Source organism: Marmota monax, unplaced genomic scaffold (genome assembly GCF_021218885.2).
Source record: "Marmota monax isolate L192 unplaced genomic scaffold, Marmota_monax_Labrador192_F-V1.1 WCK01_AAM20220418_F8-fsc00003, whole genome shotgun sequence".
Classification (NCBI taxonomy): domain Eukaryota; kingdom Metazoa; phylum Chordata; class Mammalia; order Rodentia; family Sciuridae; genus Marmota; species Marmota monax.
Window position 1 is genome coordinate 8,443,221 of NW_026694084.1, and position 27,488 is coordinate 8,470,708.

At 35.1% G+C, this 27,488-nt stretch overlaps 1 protein-coding gene across 7 annotated transcripts in view; it reads left to right on the plus strand.

Annotated features, from left to right (window-relative positions):
* Positions 1–27,488, plus strand: part of Vps13b (vacuolar protein sorting 13 homolog B) — a 756,023-nt gene that overhangs the window by 648,662 nt on the left and 79,873 nt on the right. For all 7 annotated transcript variants that reach the window (XM_046464889.2, XM_046464891.2, XM_046464888.2 and 4 more), the window contains 4 exons: positions 3,304–3,500; positions 12,161–12,342; positions 13,404–13,753; positions 19,072–19,233. In XM_046464889.2, the coding sequence (XP_046320845.1) occupies positions 3,304–3,500; positions 12,161–12,342; positions 13,404–13,753; positions 19,072–19,233 (891 nt within the window). The remainder of the gene's footprint in view (positions 1–3,303; positions 3,501–12,160; positions 12,343–13,403; positions 13,754–19,071; positions 19,234–27,488) is intronic.

Consider the following 27,488-nt stretch of genomic DNA (forward strand, 5'->3'; position numbering starts at 1 on the left):
ATTTCCAAACATTTGAGTTTGAGGTTTGTTTTTTTCAGACAACCTATTGTTAGGAAACAATAAGCAAGACTCTTATGACTCACCTGATTTTAGTTACAACATAACATAAAGCTTCCTTCAGGAGAAGTCTTCAAGCATGAGGAAGATAAATAATAGATAATATTTCTTAAGGTCTTTAATTTTTGCAAAAATTACTGTGTGCAGTAATTTTTCTAACCTGGCAGTTTTAATTTTGCAAAAACTCCTATGTACAGTAAATATGTACAAACACACAAGATATATAATATATGTATTTATAGAGAGTAGGTCTATTAAAATCCTTTTTTTAAACAGAGATAGGAACTGATGTTAGAAAAATTAATTTGCTCAAGAACTTATAAATGGAGATAGGATTTGAATCCCAGTAAGTCTGACTGCAAAGTTCATGTTTTTACTTTTGTACTTTGTAGAGATTCTTTAATGTGCCAAAAATGGGCTGAGTTTGTATATATTCATTTATGAATTATTCATTCAGCAACTCTTTTTGAACAGTTGTTGTATGTGCTATCCCATGTGCTATAAAAATCCAAAGTTTAGCCAAATGGAAATCATTCCCTCAAGGAATATATCTACCAGGGAAGATACCTTGTATAGAAATAAGTGTAATTTGAGGTATATAGTGATAAGAACTACGAAACAGATTCCTATTTTTAAATTTTGGCATTGAGAAAGGGGAGAGTTTTTCCATCTGAAGAGGTAAAAACACCCAGAGAAAGGTAGCATCTAATTTAGTCCTTGATAAATGGGAAGGATTTAGACATTAGACAGTGAGAAACTAGAGTGTACAGGGATTTTAGATTGAGAGAGAATATAGGAATAATTACCCAGAGAGAGAAAGAGAAAATTATGCCATGGATAGCAAGAAGGAGAATTTCAAGAAATGATAGCTAAATACAGAATACTATGAGTATGTTATTTATCAAAATCCAAAACATGTGCATTTATTTTACTGTACTGTTAGTCTCTTACATATATTTGTTTTGTTCTCCCTTCTTCCATCTAGCATCTCTTCATATATGAATGCTCACTCACTTTTTAAAGAAAAGAAACTTCATTGTAAGCGGAAGTAAATATATTGCCACTGAAAGATTAAGTATCAAGAGGATCTGAGGATATATCTCTGTATTGGAGCACTTGCCTAGCATGCATGAGGTTCTGGGTTTGATACCTGGCACTACCAGGGTAGGAGGGGGCAGATCGGTTATTTAGGACAAAAAGGTTAAGGAGAAATCTGTTCACTCAGGAAACTTTTTTGAGATATTATGTTTTCCAAACTGTGTTAAGTGCTCACAACATATTTTAAAGTAATATGGACTTTTTACCCTCAAGAGTCTCAGAGTCTAGTAAAAGAGACAAACATGTAAGTCAGGAATTGCAGAGTATAAGGAGCTCTGTGATAGAGTGGACTAGGAATAGAGATGACACAAGAGGCAGTGATCAGCTCAGGGTAGTCATTAGGGAATGCTTCTAAAAGGAAGCACATATGAGACAAGTGTCTTTCTATCTGTTTCTCCCTCTCTTTTTTTAGTTGTAGATGGACACAGTACTTTGTTTTAATTATTTATTTTTATGTGGTGCTAAGGATCAAACCCAGTGCCACATACATGCTAGGCAAGCACTCTACCCCTGAGCTACAAACCCAGCCCCTCTCTCTATTTTTAAGATAAACAGGATCAAACACCATGTTTTTGTTTTAAAATTAATATTCTTAAATATAGTAATATATACTGGGTATCTTTTGTGTTTGTATATAGAGATATTCCTTACTCATTTTAATGGTTGTATAGTAGTCCACTTTGTAGATCTAAAACTAACCCCCATTGATATTTGAGTTGTTTCCAATTTTCTAATACACACAATATTATATTTACTCCTGTGTATGTAAATATGTACAATCACATAATATATGTATTTATACATATATATGCATACACACACCCTTGCATTGGAATCTATAAAACAGATTCTTAGAAATACACTTCCTAGATAAAAATATAAGCATTTAATAGGTATTGATAAATTGCCCTCCAAAAATACTGTGTAGGAGAATTTTCCCACACCTGTACAAAAATTGAAACTATTAGTCCTCTTAAACTGCCAAATTAATAAATAAAAATATTACACTATTATTTTCATTGGTATTTTTGAGTATTAATTGAGTCCCTTTTCATGTCTACTGGCTGTTATATTTCTTCTGTGAACTAATTGCTGTTGGGGTCTGGGGTTTTTACCTTGTGCAAGCTAGTAAGTTATCTTGTTAATATTTCATGTATGCTAGCAGAAAACAGAAGACTCTTGGGTCAGAAAAAAAGATCTTTATTGCTTTTGGCACAGTACACAGCATGATCATCATATTTGCACTGGTTCCTTCTTGCTCCCCAAGTCCCACAAGTTGATGCAGAAGGGCCTAAGGGGGATGCTATGTATACAATAGATATTTGGTACAGTTAAGGACCACGGCGCTTAGCAGGTGCATTTCTCTCTTCTGTATGCTTGCTTATCCCTTTGTCATTGATTTATAAGAGCTCTCTGCCATTGGAACAAATATTCCTTGATCTGTCATTAAATATTTCCTCTTATCCCAGTAAGCTTTTTTAAATTTTATTTTAATCAATCATAGTTTTTCTCCATTCATGCATTTCATTGCATACAAAGAAATACTGCCCAATTACAAAAGAAAAAAAGAAAACACAGAAACAAAACAACAACAAAAACACTAACAGATATTTTTCCCTCTATGCTTTCATTTTTTTAGCCTTTACCATTGTCATCTTTTTGGAATTTACTTTTGTGTAAAGAATGATGTAGGGACTATTTTGTTTTCACCAAATGACTAGACAGTTTCTAAACCACATTTTCCATCTGTCGCCAGCTTATTTGAAAGAACATCTTCATTACATACTAATATTTCATCTGTACTTACCTTTTCATTCTATTCTTTTAATTTATTCATATGTTGCTACTCTAGCCTCATCTTTTAATTTTCATGGCTTTAGAGTACACTTAACACCTTGTAGGACTTGTCACCATTATTTTGCTTTTATTCAGAAAAATTTGTCTATTTTTTGTGGGTCTTTTAAAAATAAAAAAAATAGAGTGAGATAACTATGAAAAAAAATTCTAAACACCATTGTCTTTTACAAATTTATCCTCCTTTCAAAGTCTTAATATCATAACTTCCATGAATGTTTAATTTGCATTTCAACATATACAAAAGCTTAGTTCCTATTTATAACTTGTAAAATTTTCTTTACTCTGACATAGGTTCCTTGTAGTCTGGAATACTGGGATGAACTCCAAAAGGTTTTTGTTGCATTTCGAGAATTTAGTCTGTCTGAAAGCAAAGTTTGTGAACTGCAGTTGCCGGACATCAATCTTGTGAATGACCAGAAGAAACTGGTATCCTCAGATCTTTGGAGAATTGTCTTGAATAGCAGCCAAAACGGAGTTGATGACCAAAGGTAACTCAACAAAAGACAAGAGCATTAGTGGAATTAGGCTGGGAAACAGTCTCCAAATTATCTTTTCTTATCTAGTGACACTTGGTTGTATCTCAGCTGCTTAGCACCTGCCTGAACTACAGATAAGGAGCAGGAGGAAGAAAGATAAAGTCTGATGTTTCACAGTCTGTACTAAAAATCCTGTTTAACTAATAATACAGCCCTGTGAACCCTTCCTAAGAATTTATTCCTTAAATATAAGGAAAAAATACATAAAAGCAAACTGAAAAAAATAAATCCAGTCATCCTGAAGCCAAAAATACAGAGAAAAAGAGCCACATATACCTCAATAGACTTTTAATGGCATAGTAATCAGTATGTATAGAGATAACCCTGGGCATTAGAAGGAAGGTTTAAGTAAATTGGATTCTGTCCTTCTAAAACGTAAATTTTGAAAATATTTCCATCTGGAATGGTTTTAAGAAATTTAAAAGACAGACCTGCAGACATTAGGAAAGCTTGACTAACCAAGTTCAGAGAGCTAAAGTTTTGTCCAGCTATAAAGTCAGTTTGACCAAAGTGAATCTCAAGAGCTATAGAATTCAAGTATTCTGTATCATTGTCTCTGGAACTTCCTCATTCCTAATAGATATCTGGTTAGTGGTAGATAGGGATTGGATTATACCCATTTCCATTTTTTTGCCTGTATAACACACGGACTGACTTAAGGTAAAGAAAATGGCTTCAGCAACCTATTCTACAGCATCTCTTCTAATTTACACACCCTACCAAACTTTTCTGCTCATGCTTTCATAAAAGACAAAAAAGTAAACTACAATATTGGAACAGTTTTCTTAAATAATATAGTATTGTGTGTACAGCAAGACTGTTCATTGCTTTCAGTGTCCTACCTTCCAATTTTGCAGTTGGGTTGGATTTAACATTATTTTATTCCTTTTGTACAATTTGTTTCCCCCCACACAACATTCTGACTCTAATGTAGAGAAAAATATTCACCATTCCAATACTCTGCAAATCAATTATTTTCTCTTTTGCCCATATGTATACACATGTTATAATCATAGCACATCATTTTGTATTAATTCCTATTTTATATTATAAATAATTAAAAATGCTTTTTCTTTTTAAAGTGTTTATTTTAATTAATTATATGTTAATTGAAGAATATTTGGAAAGTAAATAACACCTCCTATAATCATACCACACCAGAGTAACCTGTTAACATTTCACTCTGTAACCTGAGTCTTTTTTGTTGATTATTACTTTGTATGTTTATGATAGTGATGTGCTTTATACTCTATATATTCTATTTCAAGGTCATCTGAGCTCCTTAAAAGTCATTATCTTCCTAGTATGTTACCTAGTAATACACAATTGGTGAAAATATATTAGAGAAGTAGGATCTTGATTTTTACCCAAAGTATTGCAGCAATAAAAATAACACCAATCCTATGAGGAATTAGCAGACAGATAGACTGCTTTTTCTAAATATGAATTACCTCATCAGAAATGAGGAAATCTCAGAGAAAGTAGAGCTATAGATAATTACATTGATTTTTCAAACTCTGTGTTACATTAATAGTATCAAGTTAGAAGTAATTTCTTGATTTTAATTATGGAAGAATGCTTTTTTCATCACTGAAAGAACCATTTTGGACAAGGTTAATTCCTCTGAATCTGAAACATTCATAACAATTAGTTTTGTGGTAAGCTTAGCTCTATTGAAATGTGGAACCTTTAGGAGACAGAAATTTATATAGACAACCACATCCAGGATGCTTTTCACCAAGATTTTGACTTTTTGATCACATATCTTTTGTCCTTGCCCAGTATTTTAGATTTTTTCTAATATTTCACAATTTACCTTACTTTTTTTTTTCCAGTTCTGGGAATGGAGCCCAGGGCTTTATACTCAATAGGCAAGTGGTCCACCTCTGAACCACATCCCCAGCCCTTCAATTGATCTCACTTTAAATTGTTTAGGTTAATCTATTCTCAGGTAAAAATTGACATTAGAGAAATTGAATTAGAAGAGTTAGTTTAAAAAGCAACATAATAAAATACTCTGAAGATATTTTTCAAAAGGGATAAAAAATTTCATCCAATTTCTAGAAAGAAAATATCAAGGGACTAAGTTATAGTAGCTCAGTGGTAGAAGAAATGCTTTGAATACACAAGATCCTGGGTTTAGTTCTCATCACCAAAAATCAAAAATAAAAGCAAAAATTGCATGCAGACAGAAGCTTTTTCAGTTACTGTCAGTATGTTCTGTCACATGAAAAATCTAAATGTATACCAAAACTTGGCACTTTATGATCAGAGATTGTCTTTTCATAAGTAATATTTCCAATGGCTTGAGAAAGATGTGCATCAGACTATTGGATGTACTGGAAAAATGCTCATAAAAAATAAGTTAAAATGAATTTCTTTTTTTTTTTTTAAAAAAAGAGCCTCTTGCCTATGATTGAGATGACATTCCAACAGTCCAACAGTGTAGGTCTGCAGCCACAATGGTACTAGCCTCACTGTATGTATGTAAATAGAGGTAAATATAACAGAATTCCAAACTAGAAGACTTGGGCTTAAGTTCTGACTCCATCACAAACATGGTATTTGACCTTGAGAAACAGATTGCTAAGCTGAGAATTTGAAGAATAAATAGGTGCTACAATGAGTTCAAAGTATGACAGGGAACCTTCAGTACAAAGGGCTGAAGACAAAGAGTCAATCATTCCATTCCACTATCTTTAACTAATGGTTTGCTTAACTGTACTAAACAAGGAGTTGATAACGATTTCTGGTTCTTTGGAGGTAGTATTTGCAGTATAGTCAATGTTGTGCTTCAGTCTTAGTTTCCACAATACTATAGATCTCTAGGAACCCACCCGTTCTATTTCCTGTTCACTAGACTAGGGCAAGAGACATAAACTCTGGAACCCTCCTGAGGCTATCCATTTTAATTACTTATCTTTAATTCCATCATGGATGTCTTTGGTCATACTTACTGCCTATTGTAGAACCTCAATAAGCCCCCTTTACCAGTCAGTCCCTGTCAGGATGGCAGCTCAAACTGACTCTTTTTACAAGTATGGAGAGGTCAGGGGATGGCACAGTACCTTGTGACTAGGAACCCTGGGAAACTACCTCACTTTAGGCCTAAAAAGAGCCAAGTGAAAGAGCTCTTACCCAAAACTCTCAGAGTGGGTATTTGTAGCTACTTTTGGTAGAAAGACAGCCATGTACAGAGATCTGGCTAAGAAGGAGCCAGGAAAATGTACACACTTACTTCACTGCCTTCTTGCCTTCTAATCTGTGGGTACATTCCACTGATTAACCCTAAGGACAAGCAAGAGGACAAAATAGCTTGTTGATGCAGTGCAGAAAGGTCCTTCCCAAGGACAGAGAAGAATGTGGAGAAGGGTAGAAAGTAGATCTCGATAGCAAACAGAAGATGCCCAGCAAGTACACATGGACTTAATTGCAATTTACAGTTTCTTACCCAGTGACTAACTCTCAGAAAAAATAGAAGGGAGAAGGAGTCACGGTCCTGCTGTCAGACTTTGAGCCATGCTGCCCAGTTCCCTGGGTTTCCTATCAGGTGTCTTCTGATGAATCAGAACATCCTTTGTTTCCCCCTTTACGTTCACTTCCAAATAACCAATTTCAGAAGTACTTATTTTGGCTGCTTAACATCACACAGATTATAGATATACACCATATATAACAGTAATAACCACAATTTTTATGTATATATCCAGTTATACTTGATTATAAGTTGCTTGATGATAATGTTACACTCTGTTGATCTGTCTTTGGCATTTCATTGCCTGTATTGCCTGTATTGCATGGCTATCTTTCCACAACTTTAAAACATGTGAGAGCAGATGCCTTATAAGGACTTTCTATCACCACCCCAAAAATGTTGATTGATGATGGGAGTCATCTTGGAAAGAGAAATGACTTAGGGTGTGTGGTTCTTCCCTTATGTGATGAAAATTGAACATCTTGTAAGTTTTTTGAAGTGCTTTCATCTTTGGATGTGACAAAAAGCAGGAAACGAGTTCAGTAGCATTAAGCACATTTACATGTACACTTTCTTCTTTCCCCTCCTACCCTCTTAAGATCCCATAAAAGAAGTCACTGTCCACTTATCTCCCATAATCATTGAGACAGTGACCCACATCTTTTGTATGGGAGGAGGAACTGGTTTCATTTCTAAAAGCACTGACCCTCACAAATACAGGCAATGGAAGAGAGATCAATGATTGCTAAGTCCCTAAGTTTCTCTCTCCACCTTCTATGAGGAAATGACTGTGGCCTCCAGGTGCTTCCCCTCTATTCGGCTACTCAAATCCTCTTTTATATACACCAAAATTTGGGGGGCAACTTTTCTATTTTAATCAAAATTTGAATGTTGTAAGCCATTTAGACATAAATCTTGACATTTGGAATTGCTTTAGACACCTGTGTTTCTAGTCATACAATAATATACTCCAGGATATATCCAGAAAAGTTTTATTCTTTCCTAGGGCTAAACATGAATTTCTGCCTTTCTTCCTTGGCAGTTTTTTCCCCAAGTATACTCTTGAGGCCCTTGACTACTTCCTTTTAGTTAATGACCTAAGTCTACGCAGGAATCCTGCAGGGGTTTGGTTCTTTGCCACATAGTCTTTGATACACATTCCCTGAAGTACTTGGTATCCCTCAGGTCTCATTTAAAGTTCTAGGCTGATAATACTAAGAATGTCTCTGTATCACGTTGCTTATTCTAAGAATCTTGGGAGATAGTTCTACATCTTGTGTGTGCATTCTCTCTTCTTCTCTCTAGCTAAATTTAAAGGAACTCTTTACCTGAGGACCCATTTGAAGTTGATTTTCAAACTACAGAATACAATCCATTAGTGGGTTATAAGAGAATTTAGCAGATTGCACATGAAATTTTTTAATAAAATAGGATAAAATAGAAAAAAAAAGACATATGATTCCACTTACATGTGGTCCTGAGTAGTCCATTTTATAGAGACTGAATGTAAAATAGTGGTTGCTAGGGCTGGAGATCAGGGAAAATGGGGAGTGATTATTTAAGGGGGTATAGAGTTTCAGTTTGGGAAAATAAAATGTTCTAGAGATGGGTGATGATGATGGTTGCACAAAAATTAATGTGTTTAATGCCACTAACCACATACTTTAAAATGGTTCAAATGATAAATTTTATGATACAGTAACAATATAAAATATCAGTATGTGTCATCGGAAAACTCCCCTCCCATTTTACATGTGTTTACAGTGTTTCAATAAAGGTGTATTTTTTATGTTGGGTAGGGTTAAGACATTTGAGAAACTGCAACTGTAAGGACCAGAGGGCATGTGTTATGGCAAGCACACACTTCCTCCCATGTCTTGTCATCTGTTTGTGACTCTCCCAGGATGAACAGAACAGTGTTAATACAGTGAGCAGGAGAATGTTTATGTGAACCATTGTTGAGAGGCAGTGCCCATTGAGATAATTTTCAACAGTTATCCAGTATTGTACCTTGTTTAGACAGCAAGGAACAGGATTTTTTTTCCTATTATTAAATGCTAGCCATTATGCTAAGTAGTACGCAGTGTCTCATTTAATCTCAAAAAGTAAGTCTAGTTACTGTACTCATTTTACAAATGGGAAAACTAACATTTAGCCCAATGAAATAACCTACCCAACATTAAGTGCAGTACAAATGATCGCAGGGCATGTGTTTTGACACAGGTTCTCTCACCCTCGTCATTCTTTGTTGAGCCTGTATGCTCTATTATGCTGTATAGTAAAACCTAATGCCACAGGAGGATCCAGAAAACAGCTCAGGTCTTCATCAGTTGTGTCACACCCCTCCTGTGTTGTAGGGGTTCATCTCAGATGGCACACAGGGGTGAATCTTTAGGGGATATGCCTGGGTCCTCACAGTGCCATTAAGGTAGATTCAATCTACATCTAAATGTAGGCCACCAGCATAGCTGATAAGGTGCCCTTGAGCTAAACTGAAGTTATATGTGGATAAAACTCCCAGCATTCAGAATGTTTCATTGCTGAAAAAAAAAATTGATTTTGCACTGAACTTACAATGGTTGAACAAACTCCTGGATCTTGAGCTCTATTACTAGAGGTCTTGCTTCTAGGAGCCATTTCCCACCATGTTAGAAGTCTTTGGCCTGAAATTGACCTGTTTTGAAAATCTTTTTTGGAAAAAGGAAAGGGTTGGAATATAAATACCATAGGCTGAAATTTTTTGACTTTTTAAAACTTTCTTCTCTATTCTGCCTATTGTATATCTCATTAATGTACACTTGTGAGAGTTCTCTATCAGGTCAAAGTCCACTGTACCTAATGCAAAAAATTATAAAAATTTAGCTACTATAAGTTTCTAGAAGGTCATAACTCATATTTATGACTATTTAGTTCTTTCTCACTGAGATCTTTTCAATTCTTATGTAAAAGGTAAGCAGATAACATTTTAGCATGTAGTGGTAATCAAATTTATAGTATCAGAAACTTACAAATGAACTGATTCAAAGTGCAGTTAAAGAACATTCACATTATATATTCCATGTTAATTTTATGTTTAAGAAATGTTTAATTTTGATATGTCTTAAGCCTAAATTTCTGAAATAGATTAACCTAGTAACCATTTTAGTCAGAATTTCAAGATTGAAGAGAGTATTGCTGATCACATGAGTATGATTTTATGATTTAGGAGTTACTATGTATACTTTAAAAATTTCTTTCTAATATACTGATTATGTGTTTAATCTAGAAAAAAAGTGAAGAATTAATCAGTTTGTTTTAAAGAAGATTATGGCAGATACTCATGATGTTTTCACAACCTTTTCTAATATGTTATAATATCTGCTGATCTCTACAGATAAAAAAAATAAACTTGGAAAATGTTGTGGTGCCAAAAATTGTAGTTGGCAAGAAAAATGCTTCAGATAAACACCTCAAATTGTGTTTTAAAACTGATCTGTAGAACTCTTGCCTCTATTTTTAATAATATTTTTACTAACTTTGTACCCTATTTTTTACAACATCTTTAGTATAAGGGAAAGAGCTCAAATGTGTGAACAACTAATATAGTTTACTGTTTCTGAATAAATAAAAATTAATTTTACCTTGCCAAGGAAATCTTTTATTTGAAATTCCATAAAGTCCTAGAAATGTATTTAAATTAAATAGTGTGCCCACTTATAGATGTTTTAAGAATATCTTAGCTGCATTTTTGTGTATAGTATTTAGTTAGTAACATATTGCCCCAGAGTTTGTATTTTCTTTGTGTGCTATGGAGATTTACTGGCATTGCAATAAATACCACCATATAACTAAAAACACTTTGAGGTTAAACAATTCAGTAAACACATTGGAATGCTTCTAGCTTTCATTTTCACCAACCTTTTTCATAACCATTTTCAAAACCCATCTGAAGATTCACACCTCAGAGAATCCATTGTGATTCATCCTATGCCATTTCGAGTTCCTCTTAGGTATCCACTCTGTCAGCACTTTGACTCTCCCATTTCCAGATGATGTTTTATAATGTTTGCAAATATCTATGAATTGGGTATCACCAGTTAGATTATGAATTCTTTGAAAAACCAAGAATGTATCTCCCTAGTTTTTCCTGGCATAGTTCTCTCAAATATACTATAAATCACAGTGATGTTCTCTAGGCTCCTCATGGATTTGTAAGTCAGAACTATAGAGCAAATTCAATTGAAAAGGCAGGAATGGAGATCAGGAAAGGGGCAGCATCTATTTATTGATCCACAATTAACAGTATGCATCTTGTTCTCCTCCTTTACTCTAATCCCCAGTTCTCATACTCCCACTAGCACTAATGCAGTCTGTTCATGCTTCCCATGCACATACCAGGAGCTATCCTCTTGTGGATGCCTTCAATACTCATGTAGTCATACCTACTTGTATGAAATAATGTCAAGAGAATGAGCAAGTGAAGAGAGGACCCATGCAATATTGTCCATGAGACCTTCATTCTTTGGACATGGTCATAACTTTTATGTTATCTAGTACAATATTCACTGGGTGTTCAATAAAGAGTACTGACTGACTCATGGGAATATGAAGAAGTAGAGCAAAAGTGAAACATTCATGGTGGCACTGATAATACTGAGGGTTTTTTTAAACAATTTTTTTAGTTGTAGATTGGCACAATGCTTTTATTTTAGTTATTTATTTTAATGTGGTGCTGAGGATCAAACCCAGTGCCTCACACATGCTAGGCAAGTGCTGTACCACTGAGCCACAATCCAAGCCCAATAGATTTTGGAGAAGCAGAATCATGCTTTGAATTGTGTTGGTCTTAAACTAATATGAGAACAAATTGTCCATAAGTTTTATAAATGTATGGAGAATAAAATTAGGTTGGAGCTAGGTCATTATGACCTGAAGGAATCCTTTGACAATATTCTCCCAACAATCCACATACGATAAGTCAACATGAACTTAATTATTTTTTAAACTAATTTATGTGAGTATATATAGAAGATTTGATGATAATATCTTGACTACAATTTTTTGGGCCCACTTTAGGAATTCATATAGGAAAAACATTATATTTATATGATATTAGAAAATCTGTTATCAAACTTTTCCTATTACTTATTTCCTATAGCTCTGCAAGTGAATCTGGTTCTCAAAGCACTTGTGATCAGCTTGTAACTCCAACAGCCCTGGCCGCCTGTACCAGAGTTGACTCCTGTTTTACCCCGTGGTTTGTACCGTCTCTTTGCATGTCCTTCCAGTTTGCTCACCTGGAGTTCCATCTCTGTCATCATCTTGATCAACTAGGCACAGGTACTTTTTCCTTTAACATCAGGACAACATTCACTTAAGTGCTCTTAAGATACAGTTCATCAATTTTGACCCAGCTGACTTATTTCCAGGAAGTATGAAGTGAGTACTGGCAGTTATTCTGAAGTTGCTCTGGTACAAAAAGTATACCCCCTACTTTTAAACCAGCTTATACACCTGTAAGTTATCAATGGTATTGAGCTGACACACATTTTGGCATGCTTCCTAAGAGAATTTTCAAGAAATTTTTTAAAACAGCAGGTTTTAATATTAATTTAACATTAATAATTAATTTAATTATGATCTTTTTGACAGAAACACATCTGGTTTTGTTCTGTATCCTGAGTTATCGAATTAGTGGCAAATAAATTCCAACAGCACTTGATACTGCCTGAGTACCTTCTACAAATGGTGAACCCATTCTTAATTTAGTCTAAAGGAGTCACATTTCTATAAGTTTAGAAGGAAGATGATTTCCCCACATACCAAAAGTGGCTTTTATAAATTTTCTAATGTTACTTGGATAATCATTTCTAAAGCATTATATTCTGTACCAAATCTTTTTTAGTTAATACATTTTGATTTACATGTCAGTTAAAACATTTTGATTCCTGACATGTAATGGAAAAAGAGGGAGGAAATCAGATTAAAACCAAACATAGCTGCTGTTAAGCATCTTGCCTTTTCAGCAAAACTAAAGTTGAACCTGCTTCTGCTTTTTCTGTGAGTCTTGTTTTTATTTTTGTTTTTGAGATCTGTTTGGTAGATACAGAAATGTACATAGTTTCCTCCTCTGTTTTATTTGTTGTTCTCTGCAGTTAAATTTTTTGTCTGTTAGTGAAAGTAACCTTTAGACAGTATACATTAAGAGACCTAATTGAACAAAACAATTTTATTTTCAAATATGAAACAAAATTCAAAGATTTTAATATCTTCAAGAGAATTTTTGAATTTATTAAATACTAAATTCATAACCAAAAAGTGGGTAATTTTTACATCATTTCTTTATTTGTATAACTATTGACTCATCTTAATTCCTGGCTTTTTTGTTTCTTTCTCAACAGCTTCACCACAATACCTACAGCCATTCATTTTTGATAAAAATATACCATCTGAACTAGAATACATGATTGTTTCCTTCAGAGAACCACACATGTATTTTCGACAATGGAATAATGGTTCTATCTGCCAGGAGATCAGGTTCTCAGCTCAAGCAGACTGTAAACTTCTAGAATGCAGAAATGTTACAATGCAAAGTGTAGTAAAGCCTTTCAGCATCTTTGGACAAATTGCAGTTTCCAGTGATGCAGTGGGAAAGCTGCTTGACTGCACCTTGACAGTGGACTCCATATTTATAAACTTTGGACAGCATGTAGTTCATTCTCTAAACACTGCAGTACAAGCTTGGCAACAGGTATGCACATTCCAGAACAGTTTACAGTTTGGCTACATATGATCTTTTATTAGGTACTGTATGTTATCACTTCTAATTATAAGATAAACACAAAAATGTGAGAGAGTGAGGAATTTGATGTGCACCATAATATTTGGAGCCTTCTCTGTTTGGGCAAAATGATGCATTTTTTGTTGTTGTTGTTATTGTTGTTTTGTTTTGTTTTTTTAACTTTCAAGAATATGAGTTCTTTACACACACATCAGGGATCGTGCCCACATTTTTATGACGAATGTCCCACAACTGTGTGGAAATTAACATATTCCCAGAAATTTTCTCCAAGTACTCTGTGCCCTTATTTTGCTAAAGCTTCAACTTAGCCATGTACCAAAAATGAAAGAAGAACCTTTGTGAGCCTTCCTTATCATAGTATTCCAGCTTCTTACACAAAAGACAAGTAGGATGGCATCTGTGAGCACAGCACAGTTCTAGTCTTTTCCTCTACTATCTTTCTGGCTTATTGACTCTCTAAATAAAGCACTGGATAATGGATTTTGGGGACCCCTCAGAGACTCTTGGTTACTTCATTAATTTATTTATATCTATAATAAGAAATTATCCATATCAAATAGGGACAAAGTATATGTCTTTGCTAAATTACATATTTAAAATGGGAAACTTGTTCATGTCTAACTAGCATGGAAGTAATTTCACAGAATGTTTAGCTGATAATATGTTCAGCAATTTAACAACAAATCATTTCTGCTTTCACAGATATATTGTATCTCCATCATGTTTGGTTGCTATGTAAAGTGAGACATTTCCCACATTTTATGTATGTTACAAACACTTGTGTGGAGCTGGCTCCCCAGAAGGAATGGTCCTTCCTCCTACCTTCTCTCTTGAAGGAACAGAGGCACTAAAGGGTGAGGGAAGGGGCTTTAGTTCTCTAACTCAAAAATTTTTATGGGAGTAAGTAAAAAGAATTGGGGGGAGATTTTTAGGGCAGTAAGAATTTTCATGAAAATAAATTTTATGAAATAAGTAATTTTTAAAAAGAATTTTTAGTCCTATAACTTCAGAATTTTTATGACAATTAAATTTTCTGGAAATAAAATTTAATGTTTTTCTTTATATGCATGAAGACCTATACAAGACTAAGGAATTAATTACCTAACGTGGTACTATAATAGCAAAGGAAAAGAAGATAACACATCTGTTTTATATTTTAAAAATCTTTTTTAAGGGCATTCCATGGTTTTCTTGTTGCAAAGGACATGCGTAAAATAAGAGCTAGTGTGATCTAAATCTTTGCAGCTGGTTCAAATAGCAGTGTGAAAAAAACCTTCATGGCTCCAATTCCTGTTATTTTGTCATATTTTGAACAATGCATTTAATAAAAAACAAACCTAGAAAATATAAAAGAGTCATTGATACAGCATTTAAACCCAGGATATTTTTGTCTTGGTATCAGAGCCATTATAAGAGGACTCATGTGTAGCAACTACTGCAAAATGGCTTTCAGAAATATCAGTTTCCTTCCAGGGAATATTCTCATAGACACAGATATACATATAAATAAAATATGGTGCATAAATATTTAAATGTTTTAAACCACATCAGAGTGTGAATGACTGACTGGCTAACACAGTGCCTTGAAGGAATATTCTGAATTTTTTTGAGGAATTGTATATTTGATTAAGTAGAGCCATATGTCACGTAGCATATTGCTGACAGGTACATTCTATGAATAGTTGGTTCTGATTTATACAGGGATTTGGCAATGTTAACATGAGCCACAAGAGGATATACTTCTGTAATTGTTGCTGTAATTTTCTTGTTTCCTCCCATGTCAAGGGTACTTACCACCAAGTTTTAATGTGGTATGCTTCTAACCCTGTGTATTCTAAAGTAAATATGAAAGTGCACTACTTTGAAATTATAGAATGTTTGACATTGAAATGGGCTGATGGAAGTTTATTAAGTTCATTTTTTCTAAGATGGTCTCAATGTGGTTTACCCTCTTTTTAGGGAAGTTTAATTTCCAAAATTTGGGTTTTATTATGTATATAGTGTTCACAGATAGTGCAATTGTTGCCACAGAGAAAAAATGAATTTAATAAGTAGGAAAAGTGATTTGAGTTCTCCACAATACTTTTTATCAGATTCATATCAGAGACTAGTCATTTTTACCCAGTATAGATGGACCAGAGAGTTAAAGAATGAAACAGTTTGGCCTTTTACCTTTAGGTCATGAATTCAAGATTAACAGAAACCTTCTTTAACGTTTGATTTCTCTGACTGTAGGTCTTTCTTCCTTTCTTCCTTCTTTCCTTCCTTCCTTTTTTTCTTTCTTTTTTCCTCTGTCTTATACATGATGACTGTTTAGTGAAACTGAATTAAATGACTCAAAATGCCATTGTGAGTTTGCTTTATATTTCTGTCACATTCCTAGATTTGAACAAAATAGCATTTGAAGGGATTACTCAAAAATCAAGATTATATTCATATATCTTCCTTTATACAAACAGTATCTCTGCTTAATTTCATGAAACTTAAATATGAATAAGTCAACTTTTAACTATAAACCGTAGTGAACATTCTCAAGCTCAGCTTATATGATGTCACAGCAAATGTGAATGAGCTCTTTTATAATACAGAATTTAAAACATTCCAAGATATGCTTAAACTTATTGTAGTTATAATGAACTCCACAGATGAAGGAGCAGTAAAGAAATAGTTCCCTGAGGACTTTGAGTATTCTTTAGAAAAATGTAAACAACCCCCTTGTGTTCTTTAATTTACATTTTTTCCTAAAACCCTCATCATTTATTAAAGGTCAGTTTTTAAAGATGAGGAAAGTAATACAATTTTTTTCTACTCAAGCTCCATCTGGTAACTTAACCTCTGTGTTGAGATTGATCCCAATTCATTATGAAAACTGAATTCTAATCTCAGGATGTGTAACTAAGTGAGAGATTGGAATCATATCCCTTCCTTCATGTTTGTACTCTTGGATGGAAAGGAGAGAAAAATGTTTATAAGGAGAGCAGTTTATGTTGATTATATAATACTAAATGGAAAAATCTCATCAAAACTAATTATACACTATGATTCCAGTTTGATTAGAGGTTTGTAGATAAATATATAAGATCAGATCAGATAGGATAGATTAGAATAGTAACCAGAATATTCAGAAGAGAAAAAAATTCCTTGAAGAAAATTCACCAAAGTGTTAATAGCCTTATTGCTGATTGCAAAATTAAAGGGTTTTTTAAATTCATACTTTTTCGTCTTCTAATATGCTGAACATAGAATTTAAAAAATTTAATCTACTTTATTTTTTGTATTTCCTAAGTGTCGATTGAGTACTTATGTATTAGACATTGTGCTGGGTACTAGCGTTGAAGTTGTAAATAATACACATAGGGTTCCAGCTCTTTTATAGCATAGTCTAATTATGGAGACAATATTGAGCCCAGGATGATGCAAATTAACAAGTGCTCTGAAAGGTGAATTAGAGTGTCATGTAGGTATAAAATAAGGAAACCTGGTCTGGTCAGGGGAGGATCTCAAAAGGCTCCTCTGAGGAAGTGACCTTTCAAGATGAACCTAAAAATTAGAAGCAAGTTAGTCAGGCAAGAGTTAGGGGCAAAGAGGTCCCAGCAGAGAGAAGGCAGTGAGGCAGAAAGCAGTTTGATATGTTGGATAAATTGAGAGGAGACCAGGGTAGTTTTGGAAAAATGGAAAAAAGACTGGTAGAGTTGGGGTGTCCTGAACAAGCATCATCAGCAAATGGGAAGTAGTTCAAGTTGCAGACAGAGAGCCATGGGCAGGGCCCATGAGTGAGACTGGATGTCTAAAACCTGGTGGCAGGCAAGTTTTGAACTCATAGCTAATGATCAAGAGCAACAACAGAGAACATTATGGTAGAAACAGGTTGCTTAAAAGTACTTTAGTCTCAGCCAGATTCTTTTTGTCACTAATGTGACTCTCAAGCAGGGTTTGGTGAAAATAGATGGATGATAGAGAGCTTAGAAGTCCTCAAGGGCCACCAGAAGAATAAGGCTTATTGGGGCCTCTTCTCCAGCTGCAGGAATAGTGCCTGCCACCTACTGCAGGGACAATATGCGTGACTAGGAGTGAATTCTGTTTCCCAAAATGACTGTTCCTTGAGGAAGTTCTAGGTATGGTCTCCAACCTTGCTGGTTCCAGATACATTCATCCTTGGCTTCACACCTCCCTGTTGCTTAAATCACTGTGCTTCTGAATTCCAATCCATTTGACTCTTCCTCACCTCGGTAAAGTGGTGAAGGGTAAAGCATGGCATTGTGGTGTTCATTAGAGCCACAGCCAGGAAATAGAGAGAAGCCAATTGCAGAAGCATCCGTTGCATAGTATCTCCCATCATCAGCAAATTGATTAGCTAATTATGATTTTTTCCTTATATTCTCAATTTACTTAACTAAACTATTAGTTTACCAAAATATTTCCTGTTTTTTAAACCATACCCTAACCAGAATGATGAAAGTATAATCACAGAAGTCCTCTATCACTGTGCCAGTGTTTTGCTGTAAAAGCAGCTGATGAAGCCCCCATTTAGTCAAAAAAGAGGTGTCAACACAGGAACATTATTACTAATTTGCTGAAACTTAGCAGATTAATGAAGAATATTAACTGATGAATATTAGCTGAGGTACTGGAAACTGTTTTTTCAACTAACATTATTTCTCTTGAAAACTACAATTTGGCTTAAACTGACTCTGGAGTTGATCTGTTTTGTGTGTTCAGCCTCTTAACAATACGGAGAAAGTTATGGTTTTATTTATGTCTCTCCCTGAACAGATTTACACACATATCCACCCTCCCGCTTCAGGGATCTGGGGATGTATTACCTAAATGATCCTTACTTTCTGTAGGGTACAAACTGTGGCTTTGCTAATTGGTCTTGATTGTTGAGTTTAGAGGGCTGGGGACATGGTAATTCTAGCTGCTAGTATACTTCTCAGAAACGTGCACTACCCAGTCCAGCACTCTTTGTAGTATGTTAATACATTTTGAGAAATGTTAAAAGGGATCTCATTGTTCTTTTACTCTTCTGTGTGTATGATTTATTTTGTAGGAATATAAATCAAAACACATTCTTGGAACATTTATGATCTCTTTAAGATTTTTTTTTGTGTGCTTATCCTGGAAGTATAGAATATTTTGTATACCAGAGCTAATGACAACAGATCCTTAGGGTTTCTGTGTTATAACAATGGCCACTGGGCAGACAGCTGCCAAACATCTTGCAATTAATCTGATACACGTTGGTTTTCATATTCTTTTTCTTTCAGAACAAATGCCCTGAGGTAGAGGAGTTGGTCTTCAGCCATTTTGTGATCTGTAATGACACACAGGAGACACTGCGGTTTGGCCAGGTGGATACTGACGAAAATATTCTGCTGGCGAGTCTCCACAGTCACCAGTACAGCTGGCGCTCTCACAAATCCCCACAGGTATTTGAGAAACAGCCTTACAAACACAGCGATTGTTAAGGCTGAAGATTCATTTATTTTGCATTTGTGTGCCTGTGTCCAGCTATTTCCTTGTTTAAATCTCCCAAAGAACCACACAGGTTATCTACATCTGATGGAAACCCAGAATGTTTAGAGGTAGGGCCTAGTATATCCTAGTACAGGCTTCTCCTGGAATGGAGCATTTTCCTGTTGAGAAGGGTACTGATGGGGCATCAGGGTTGTAGTGGTTAAAAGATGGGACTCTAGAGCCAAAGCATGTGGGTCTGCATCCTGGCTCTGCAGAACCTTGCTCTGTTTTCTCTGCTTCATTTACTTATACGTAGAATGGAAATAAAAAAACAATACCTCTTACAGAGGGTTGTGAGGACTAAATAGCTAATATGTAAAGCACTAGACTAGTGTTTGGTATACAGTAAGCATTATATGTTGAGCACTATCATTCATTCATTTATTCAGATTTTTTCTGTGTGCTTACTCTGTATCAGGCACATGCTAGGCACTGGGTATACAAAGACATGGAAGTCACAGTCTGTGCTCTCTAAGGACAGCTCAAAATCTGTATGCGGTGAGCACAATGACAGACTGCCCAAGGGAGCATCAAGAAGAGACATATCAAAGGATGCCTGTTTTCCAATAGTATAATTCCATTTTCCTGTCACTTTAGATGGGAATAATTAGAGACGTGCCCTACAGGGATAATACAAGGATGAATTAAATATAAAGTTGTGGTCTTAAATGAGTAAAAGAAATCCTAAGAAGTACTCTGAAGAATAATGTATTTCTAAAACTCTGAGTAATAACTGTCTGCTTATGATTAAAAGAAAGTCATTAGATTAGAGAACAAGTTTCCCATCTGGTCTATAGGCCAGCTTCAGAATATGTTATACCCTCAGGCTACGTCTTTATTTTTCCCCCAGTAGCTAGATTCTGATTTCTTGTTTCATTCATCAGATTGCCACACTGTTATAAAATTTAGAGAAGTAGATATACGGTAATATTTCTTATTTAAATATATTTAATTCAAATTGATCTGACAGGACATTAAAACTATATAAATCTTTTTTAACAAAAGTTCTTGCAAGAACGTGTCACAAAATATGATAGTGCACTCATATTTTCAGGGTGGTCACATGCCTTTTTTTTTCTAATTTTTCTTCTTGAGAAATGTCCATGTTAGAGAGTTTTTAAGTTGGTTGCCTCTTGGAACATAGCTAAAGGACATCATGTTTATTTCAAAATTAAGCTTCTTTTTGATATTTTTTTCCTGTTGATTGCAAAAGTGAAAGAACACAGTTGGGGGGAAAAATCCACATATCTATAATCCCCTATTACACTTCTTGTATAGCCTTTTAGATCTAATAAAGATTTCCATGATAATTGCATTCCCAGCAATTAACTATTGTTAGTAGCAGGAAAGAAGCCTCTGAGGAGCTGCAGTAATGTGTGACTGTACACCATACCTGTAGCCAGTTTGCCCGTGTACACACAGCTAACTGCAGGCCTCAGCCAACAGAAACCAAAGCAGAAGAAACTTAACCTTGCTCATGGCCATGTGAAGATGCATAACTAGCATTGCCCTCCATGACCTTCAGGATTCCCTGGACACTGGATCCAGGACGGAAAGGATGATCACAAGAAGAGCTGACTTGGGATTGTGGAGACATACAGTTTCTGGGTGGGGAGAGGTCAGTGGGCGAAAAAAATGAACAATCACTGTCAGCCACTATATCTTTCATATTTATGCCCTTTTCCACATTTTCAAGACTTTTGTATTTATTGCTGGTTTTCACAATATTCCTGTTGTTTGTATTATTTATTACACATATTTTTAGACAAGAAGACATATCTCTTGATTCTCCATATACCTGGTGTCATTTCCACAGCATTGTCTCATTCCCCTGGGTTTGGACAGCATGATTCATGTGTTAGCAAATCTTAAGGTTTAAGATAAGGGCTGAGCAATCTGATAGAATAGACTATGCATGTCTAAAGCTAGACTGAAACTGGATTCTTAGTCCAAGTAAATATTTAACTGTATTACCAAAACTGCATTACTTGCAAAGTCTTAGTTGTATTACCAAAAACAATAAGAACCTTTTTGTAAATACATTTTTTAGATGTTGATGGACCTTTATTTATTCATTTATTTATATGTTGTGCTGAGAAATGCACTTAGTACCTCACACATGCTAAGCAAGCACTCTATCGCTGAGCCACAACCCCAGCCCAACAATAAGAACCTTTTAATGAAAAATAGGAAACATAGACGGTATCAGTTAAACTTTTGTTTTTCTTTTGAAGTTGTAACTGCATACTCCATATTCAAATTTTTGAGATGAGCTTCAGTCACTATAATTCTCTTTCAGTTAACATTAAATTTACAGAAAACTACTAACTGTGTGTGCTGAAGTAAGTGTATTTTAAGAACCTCTGAAGCCAGCAGTCTTAATAGGCCCAGAGGGTCTTCGTGGAATTCCTTACATTCACAGTTGCAACTTCTGCTTGTTCTAATGAGAGGTTATATCTGAGGATCAGAAAAACTAGCCACTTAGCTTCAAACTGCACCTGGAGCTAGTCAGAGATGCACAAGTGAGCAAAATGTTCCTTTTTCCAGACTCCTAGTCATATCCTGCATTGCCCAGCAAGCTTGGTTTTAGGAACATTTGTGTCTGAATGTTTATGCTGCCTTGGGTGTTAGTCAATTCATAGTCTCAGGGAGAATTTCTAAAGTTCATAGAACTTAACTCCACTAAACAATGTAGCTTATATTGCAGAGATCAAGAAAGTGGCAATGACACCTGGAAAGGTTTCAAAGAGGTCAAGATATCTTAGAACCACACAGGAGGTTGCTAACAACATTAAGTCCCAGTAGGGTGGGAAGAAACATGGACACAACCGATTCCAGAAACCCGAAGCTGAGAAACCTTTTAGAATTGAGAAGTCATAAACTCTCCTTATAGTTTCTAACACATGCTTTGAGGCAGAGTCACTTAAAATGCTGGATATCCCACAACAATTTCTTGCCTAAATAAACAAAGAAAGAACAAAACTATTTCCTAGGGAATAATTGACCATGTTCAGCTGCACAGAATCATAGATGCCACCACAAAGGGCCCTTAAACATCCCAGTTCAGTAGACTTCAGATCAGGTTGAATGAAAACAACCAGGCAAGGGTTTGTCTTCAAAGAAGTGCTTTGCGTTGTGCAGAGCTGAACTTAAGCACTGAAGTGTGAGTTTATGGAATCTCTTCCCACAATATGAGCAGTGTATGCAGCAGAGTTGAGGGAAGCTTTGCTTAATTTAGCCAAACTGGATACAGTGGCACCTTCACCAACTAGTAGGGTTTGTGTATAGGCTGCTACAATTAGCCTTTTCTGGCTGATAGAGAACACTGTTGGTTGACAAAACTGTGGGGGATAGGAATGTCTCTGCTTTGTGTGTAAGGATTTACATATGCTTTTTATCCTCAAATATACATGCTTTCTGAATTATGCACATATTTTCCAGAATTGCAGAATTCCAGTTACCAATGACTTAATTTTAGTAATTAAATCATCCAGTAGGTGGAAATAGGCTCTAGCTACATCTATAGAAAGTAATAAAAATATTTCTCCAAAATTAATATTAAAAAGCAGCTTTATAAGTTGATGAAAACAGCAAATTTAAAAATGCAAATGTAACAAGGTAAGAATTAATTTTGATGAGCAGCAGAGCATCTTAGGAAAATACTTTAAACAGACATAATAAGAGAAATATAAATCCTACATTGCTTTAAGCAGAGATTGGCAAGCATTTTCTTTAGACAGCCAGAAAGTGAATATTTTAAGTTTAAAAGTCTTACAGTCTCCATTACAGAGCTACTCAACTCTGCAAGCACCCACAGGGTGATGCATAAGTGAATGAATGTGGCTGTGTTCCAATGGAAGTTGGTTGTGGACAAAGTCAATTTTTAATTTCATATTATTTTCATACATTATGAAATCTTTTGATTTTTTTTTCAGCCCTTAAAAATGTAAAAACCGGGGCTGGGGTTATAGCTTAGTGGTAGAGCACGAGCCTGGCATGTGTGAGGCACTGGATTCGATCCTCAGCACCATATAAAAATAAATAAATAAGATGGAGGTATGTTTCCATCTACAGCCCCCCCCCAATTTTTTTTAAATGTAAAAACCATTCTTGGCACATATGCCACCAAATTTGGCCCAAGTATGCCAATCTTCGTTTTCAGGTCTCTCAGTTGATAAAATTCAATAGATGAAAGATTTGATTTAAAGTTGTTTTCATTCTGACCTAAATGCTATTCCTCACTTGAAAGTTTGGTAATTAGTTTCAGAAACTGAGACAGATAATAGTTTAAATCTCTTAATATATATGTATATGTGTGTGTTAATATAAATATAAAATATTTTCAATATTTTTCATATTAACTGTAAAATATTTTTGTGTTTTATCTGTTCCGGGTCTAAACAGCAGATAAACAGAAAGCTCTCTTTCTTTTTTTTGAATGTAGAAATATTTTAAAGTGACATCTATCTAAAAAAGAAAGCAACAGGTTTTGAGTATAGGCATATCTTATGGTGATTCCAGTCACTTGGCAATTTTATTAACTAGACTGCAATTTTTGTTCAGTTACCACTCTTTCCAAATCCATTTATGTAATACATGTATGCACATGAATCTAAGGAAAGAGATAAATTGTTGTCACCATCACAATTTAAAAACTTTTAAAAAGTAGACTAAGGGATGAGGAAAGTCTGTGTTAGCAGAACTGATACATTTTTCAAGCATTTTCATGTGCCTATATACCTGTTAGTTTGTTTGAAAAGGGCCAATGAGTTGACACATACTGAATATGCAAAAGGACTTGGTACTTCCTTTTTAGAAAGCAATTGTGTGAGAAGTTTCAGAGATTTAAAAATGATTATAAATTTTAACCCAGTCAGTCTCCTACTAGTAATCTATCCTCAGACAATCATGCTAAATGAAATAAACCAGTTTCAAAAAAACAATAGAATACATCTTTTCGCTGATATGTGGAAGCTAACCCACAATATGGGGTAGAAGGGAAGAATAGACATTCAGTAGATTAGACAAAGGGGAATGAAGGGAAGGGTGGGGGATAGGAAAAGGAAAGAGAATGGAATGAATCTGAAATTATTTTCTATATACTTATATGAATACACCATATTGAATCCCACCATCATGTACATCCATAAGAATGGGGTCCTAACTGGAATAAGATACATTCCATGCTGGTACAATTATATAAAAATGAATTCTGCTGTCATGTATAACTAAAAAAGCAATAAATAAGAAATAAAAAGATAAAATTCAATCTAATTCATTTATTTACAAAAAAGTTTATCACAATTTTTTATAGTAGAAAAATTTTAAATACCAAAATATCCACTTTTAAGGAAATAAGTAAAATCTTATAAGTCTATAAAGTGATCTATTATGGAACCTTTCAATTTCTAGAAAGGGGAAACAATGCCCTATCATATAAATCAAAAAAGCAGACTATAAAATTCTGTATATACAGTTTGATCTTCACAACGTAAAAGCAAATGCACAAATTCACAATAGCTAGACTATGGAACCAACCTAGGTGTCCCTCAATAGATGAATGGATAAAGAAAATGTGGTGTATATACTCAATGGAATATTCAGCTTTAAAGAAGAGTGAAATTATGGCATTTGCCAGTAAATGGTTGGAGTTGGAGAATATCATGCTAAGCGAAATAAGCCAATCCCACAAAACCAAAGGCCCAATGTTTTCTTTAATATGCGATGCTAATTCACAATGGGGGGGGGGAACACTTGGGAAGAATAGCATTACCTTAGATTAGGTAGAGGGAAGTGATGGGAGAGGAGGGGAGGGGATGTGGGAATAGGAAAGATAGTAGAAGGAAATAGACATTGTTACTATATGTATATATGTGACTACATGACCAATATGATTCTGCAACATGTACACTCAGAAAAATGAGAAATTATATCCCATCTATGTATGATATATCAAAGTACATAAGTGCATTCTACTGTCATGTATAACTAATTAAGACAAATTTAAAAAAAAAAAACAGAGCAAATATACAGAAAAATACTGGAAAGAGATGTTAGAATATTATCCATGGTTTCCTCTGTGTGGTGGATTAAGGTGATATTTTTCTATTTTATAACATTTTCAACATTTTAATAATGAGTGTACACAAATTATTAAATCAAAAAAATGTTAAAACCCCTAAAAAAATTACATACAGTTGGGTGCAGTGGCACACACTTATAATCCGAGCAGTTCAGGAGGCTGAGGCAGTAAGACAAAGCCAGCCCCAGCAACTTAGTGAGGTCCTAAGCAACTCAGCAAGACCCTTTCTCTAAATAAAATATTAAAAAGGGCTGGGGGTGTTGCTCAGTGGTTAAGTGCCCCTGGATTCAATCCCTGGTACCCCCCCCCAAAAAAAAAATACAAACTAAAAGACAAGAATTTGAGATGTTAACAAAAAATAGTGGCAAGTATAATGATACATCAATAATGGTTATTTTTATTATTTCTTATATGAACGGTTGCAGCAGTTTTTCTCAGTTACATTCTTTTTTAAAAAAAAATGTAGTTGAAAGACAGACATACTGCCTTTATTTTGTTTGTTTATTTTTATGTGGTGCTGAGGATTGAACCCAGAGCCTCACACTGCTAGGCAAGTGCTCTACCACTGAGCTACAACACTAGCCCCTGAGTTTCTTTCTTAATTACAGTTTTGCCTACTGCAAGTAATTTTCCTAAATACTTTGATTATTATTCTTCCCTGTCGGAAAATCTTCACAGGCTTCCTCACAAATATTAGGTAATATCTTGATCTCTGGTGTCCAGAGCCTAGCTCAGTCTCCTCACAGGCCTTCCTGTGATTTCTCTCTAGCAGCATTTTAAAGCTTACTTCCCTCCTATTCATTTCTAAATTAGTAAATTTTAGTTTATTATGATCCATTATGTGAATTAAGTATGTATTCTTCTAAGTAATGTACTGCCTATTGAGGGAGCCAGAAAAGTCATTATCAACATGATCAGTGTCTATTAGGATATCAGTGTAGCAGTTCAGGAGAGGGAGAAATGCTGGGTGGTTAATTAATTAAAACACTAGCCATAGGAGGGAAAAAAACAGAATCAGGAAGTAAAATCATTTACATCTGGACTCAGACAAAGTCTTACTTGGAATATAAGAATGCTCCTAAATATGACAAGAGGATGAGAATCCGTCAACGCTTCCTATAAGAAAGGATATTGGTGTTAAATTTAATGTTTAAATAAAAGGTAGATAGGCCACTGAAGTGAGAGCAGAGGTGTGGTATTCCAGATAAATGAACCAACAGTGTGAAAGTGACCGAGGCATGGAACAACATGGTATGGTAGGAGAACCTGACTAATTTGGCTGCAGTGTACAGGATGTGCATGGGACTGCAAGATGGGAAAAAGGCAAACGTGGGCCACGCTAGGCAGTTTTAATGCCAACTTGAGGCCGTGATAGTCTGTATACCCAGAGAGATCTAACTAGCCTTCCACAGAGGTGGGGTTTAAAAGATGAGTACAAATTGGCCCAGTGGACAACAGTGGAGCCAGCACACCAAGCAGAACCAGAATATATATCAATATAGACATACATACACACAAACACACACAAAGACAGACAGTATGTCACATAGTTAAAGAAATTCAGGATTTCTTCAGTGTAAATGAAGCATCAAAACATGTCATGCCATGCTGAAGAAATATATACTGCTATCCTGGCTCTTAGGGCAGTAGTGGTGGGAAGCCCTGATTTTGTAGGTTTTGCCTTTTCATGATGAAATAATCCCATCATAGCTTATTTCAAGCTACCAATTGTTTAAAACCAGCTTACAAATTCCTGAATAGTTAATGACTGGTTTTCTCAAGCAAGTAAGAGCCAAATCCAACACACCACTGTTCAGAGGAGTTGGGTTCTGAAGAGTCTGGCAGTCCATTTTGAGGTGGTATCCTTCTATGTGACGGGCAAGAGGAATGCCAGGATCACAATTGCATTTCGGGAAGATGCTTCTGGTATAGGAGGAAGAGGGTCTAGAGGACACTGAGAACACAGAGTAGATTGAGCACTGCTGCATAGTCTAGGAGGGAGAGAGATGAGAGTGTCTGAATTAAGACAAAGAAGGAGGCATAGATTGGTGTAAATGCCGAAGAAAAAGATTTTTTATGAATAAT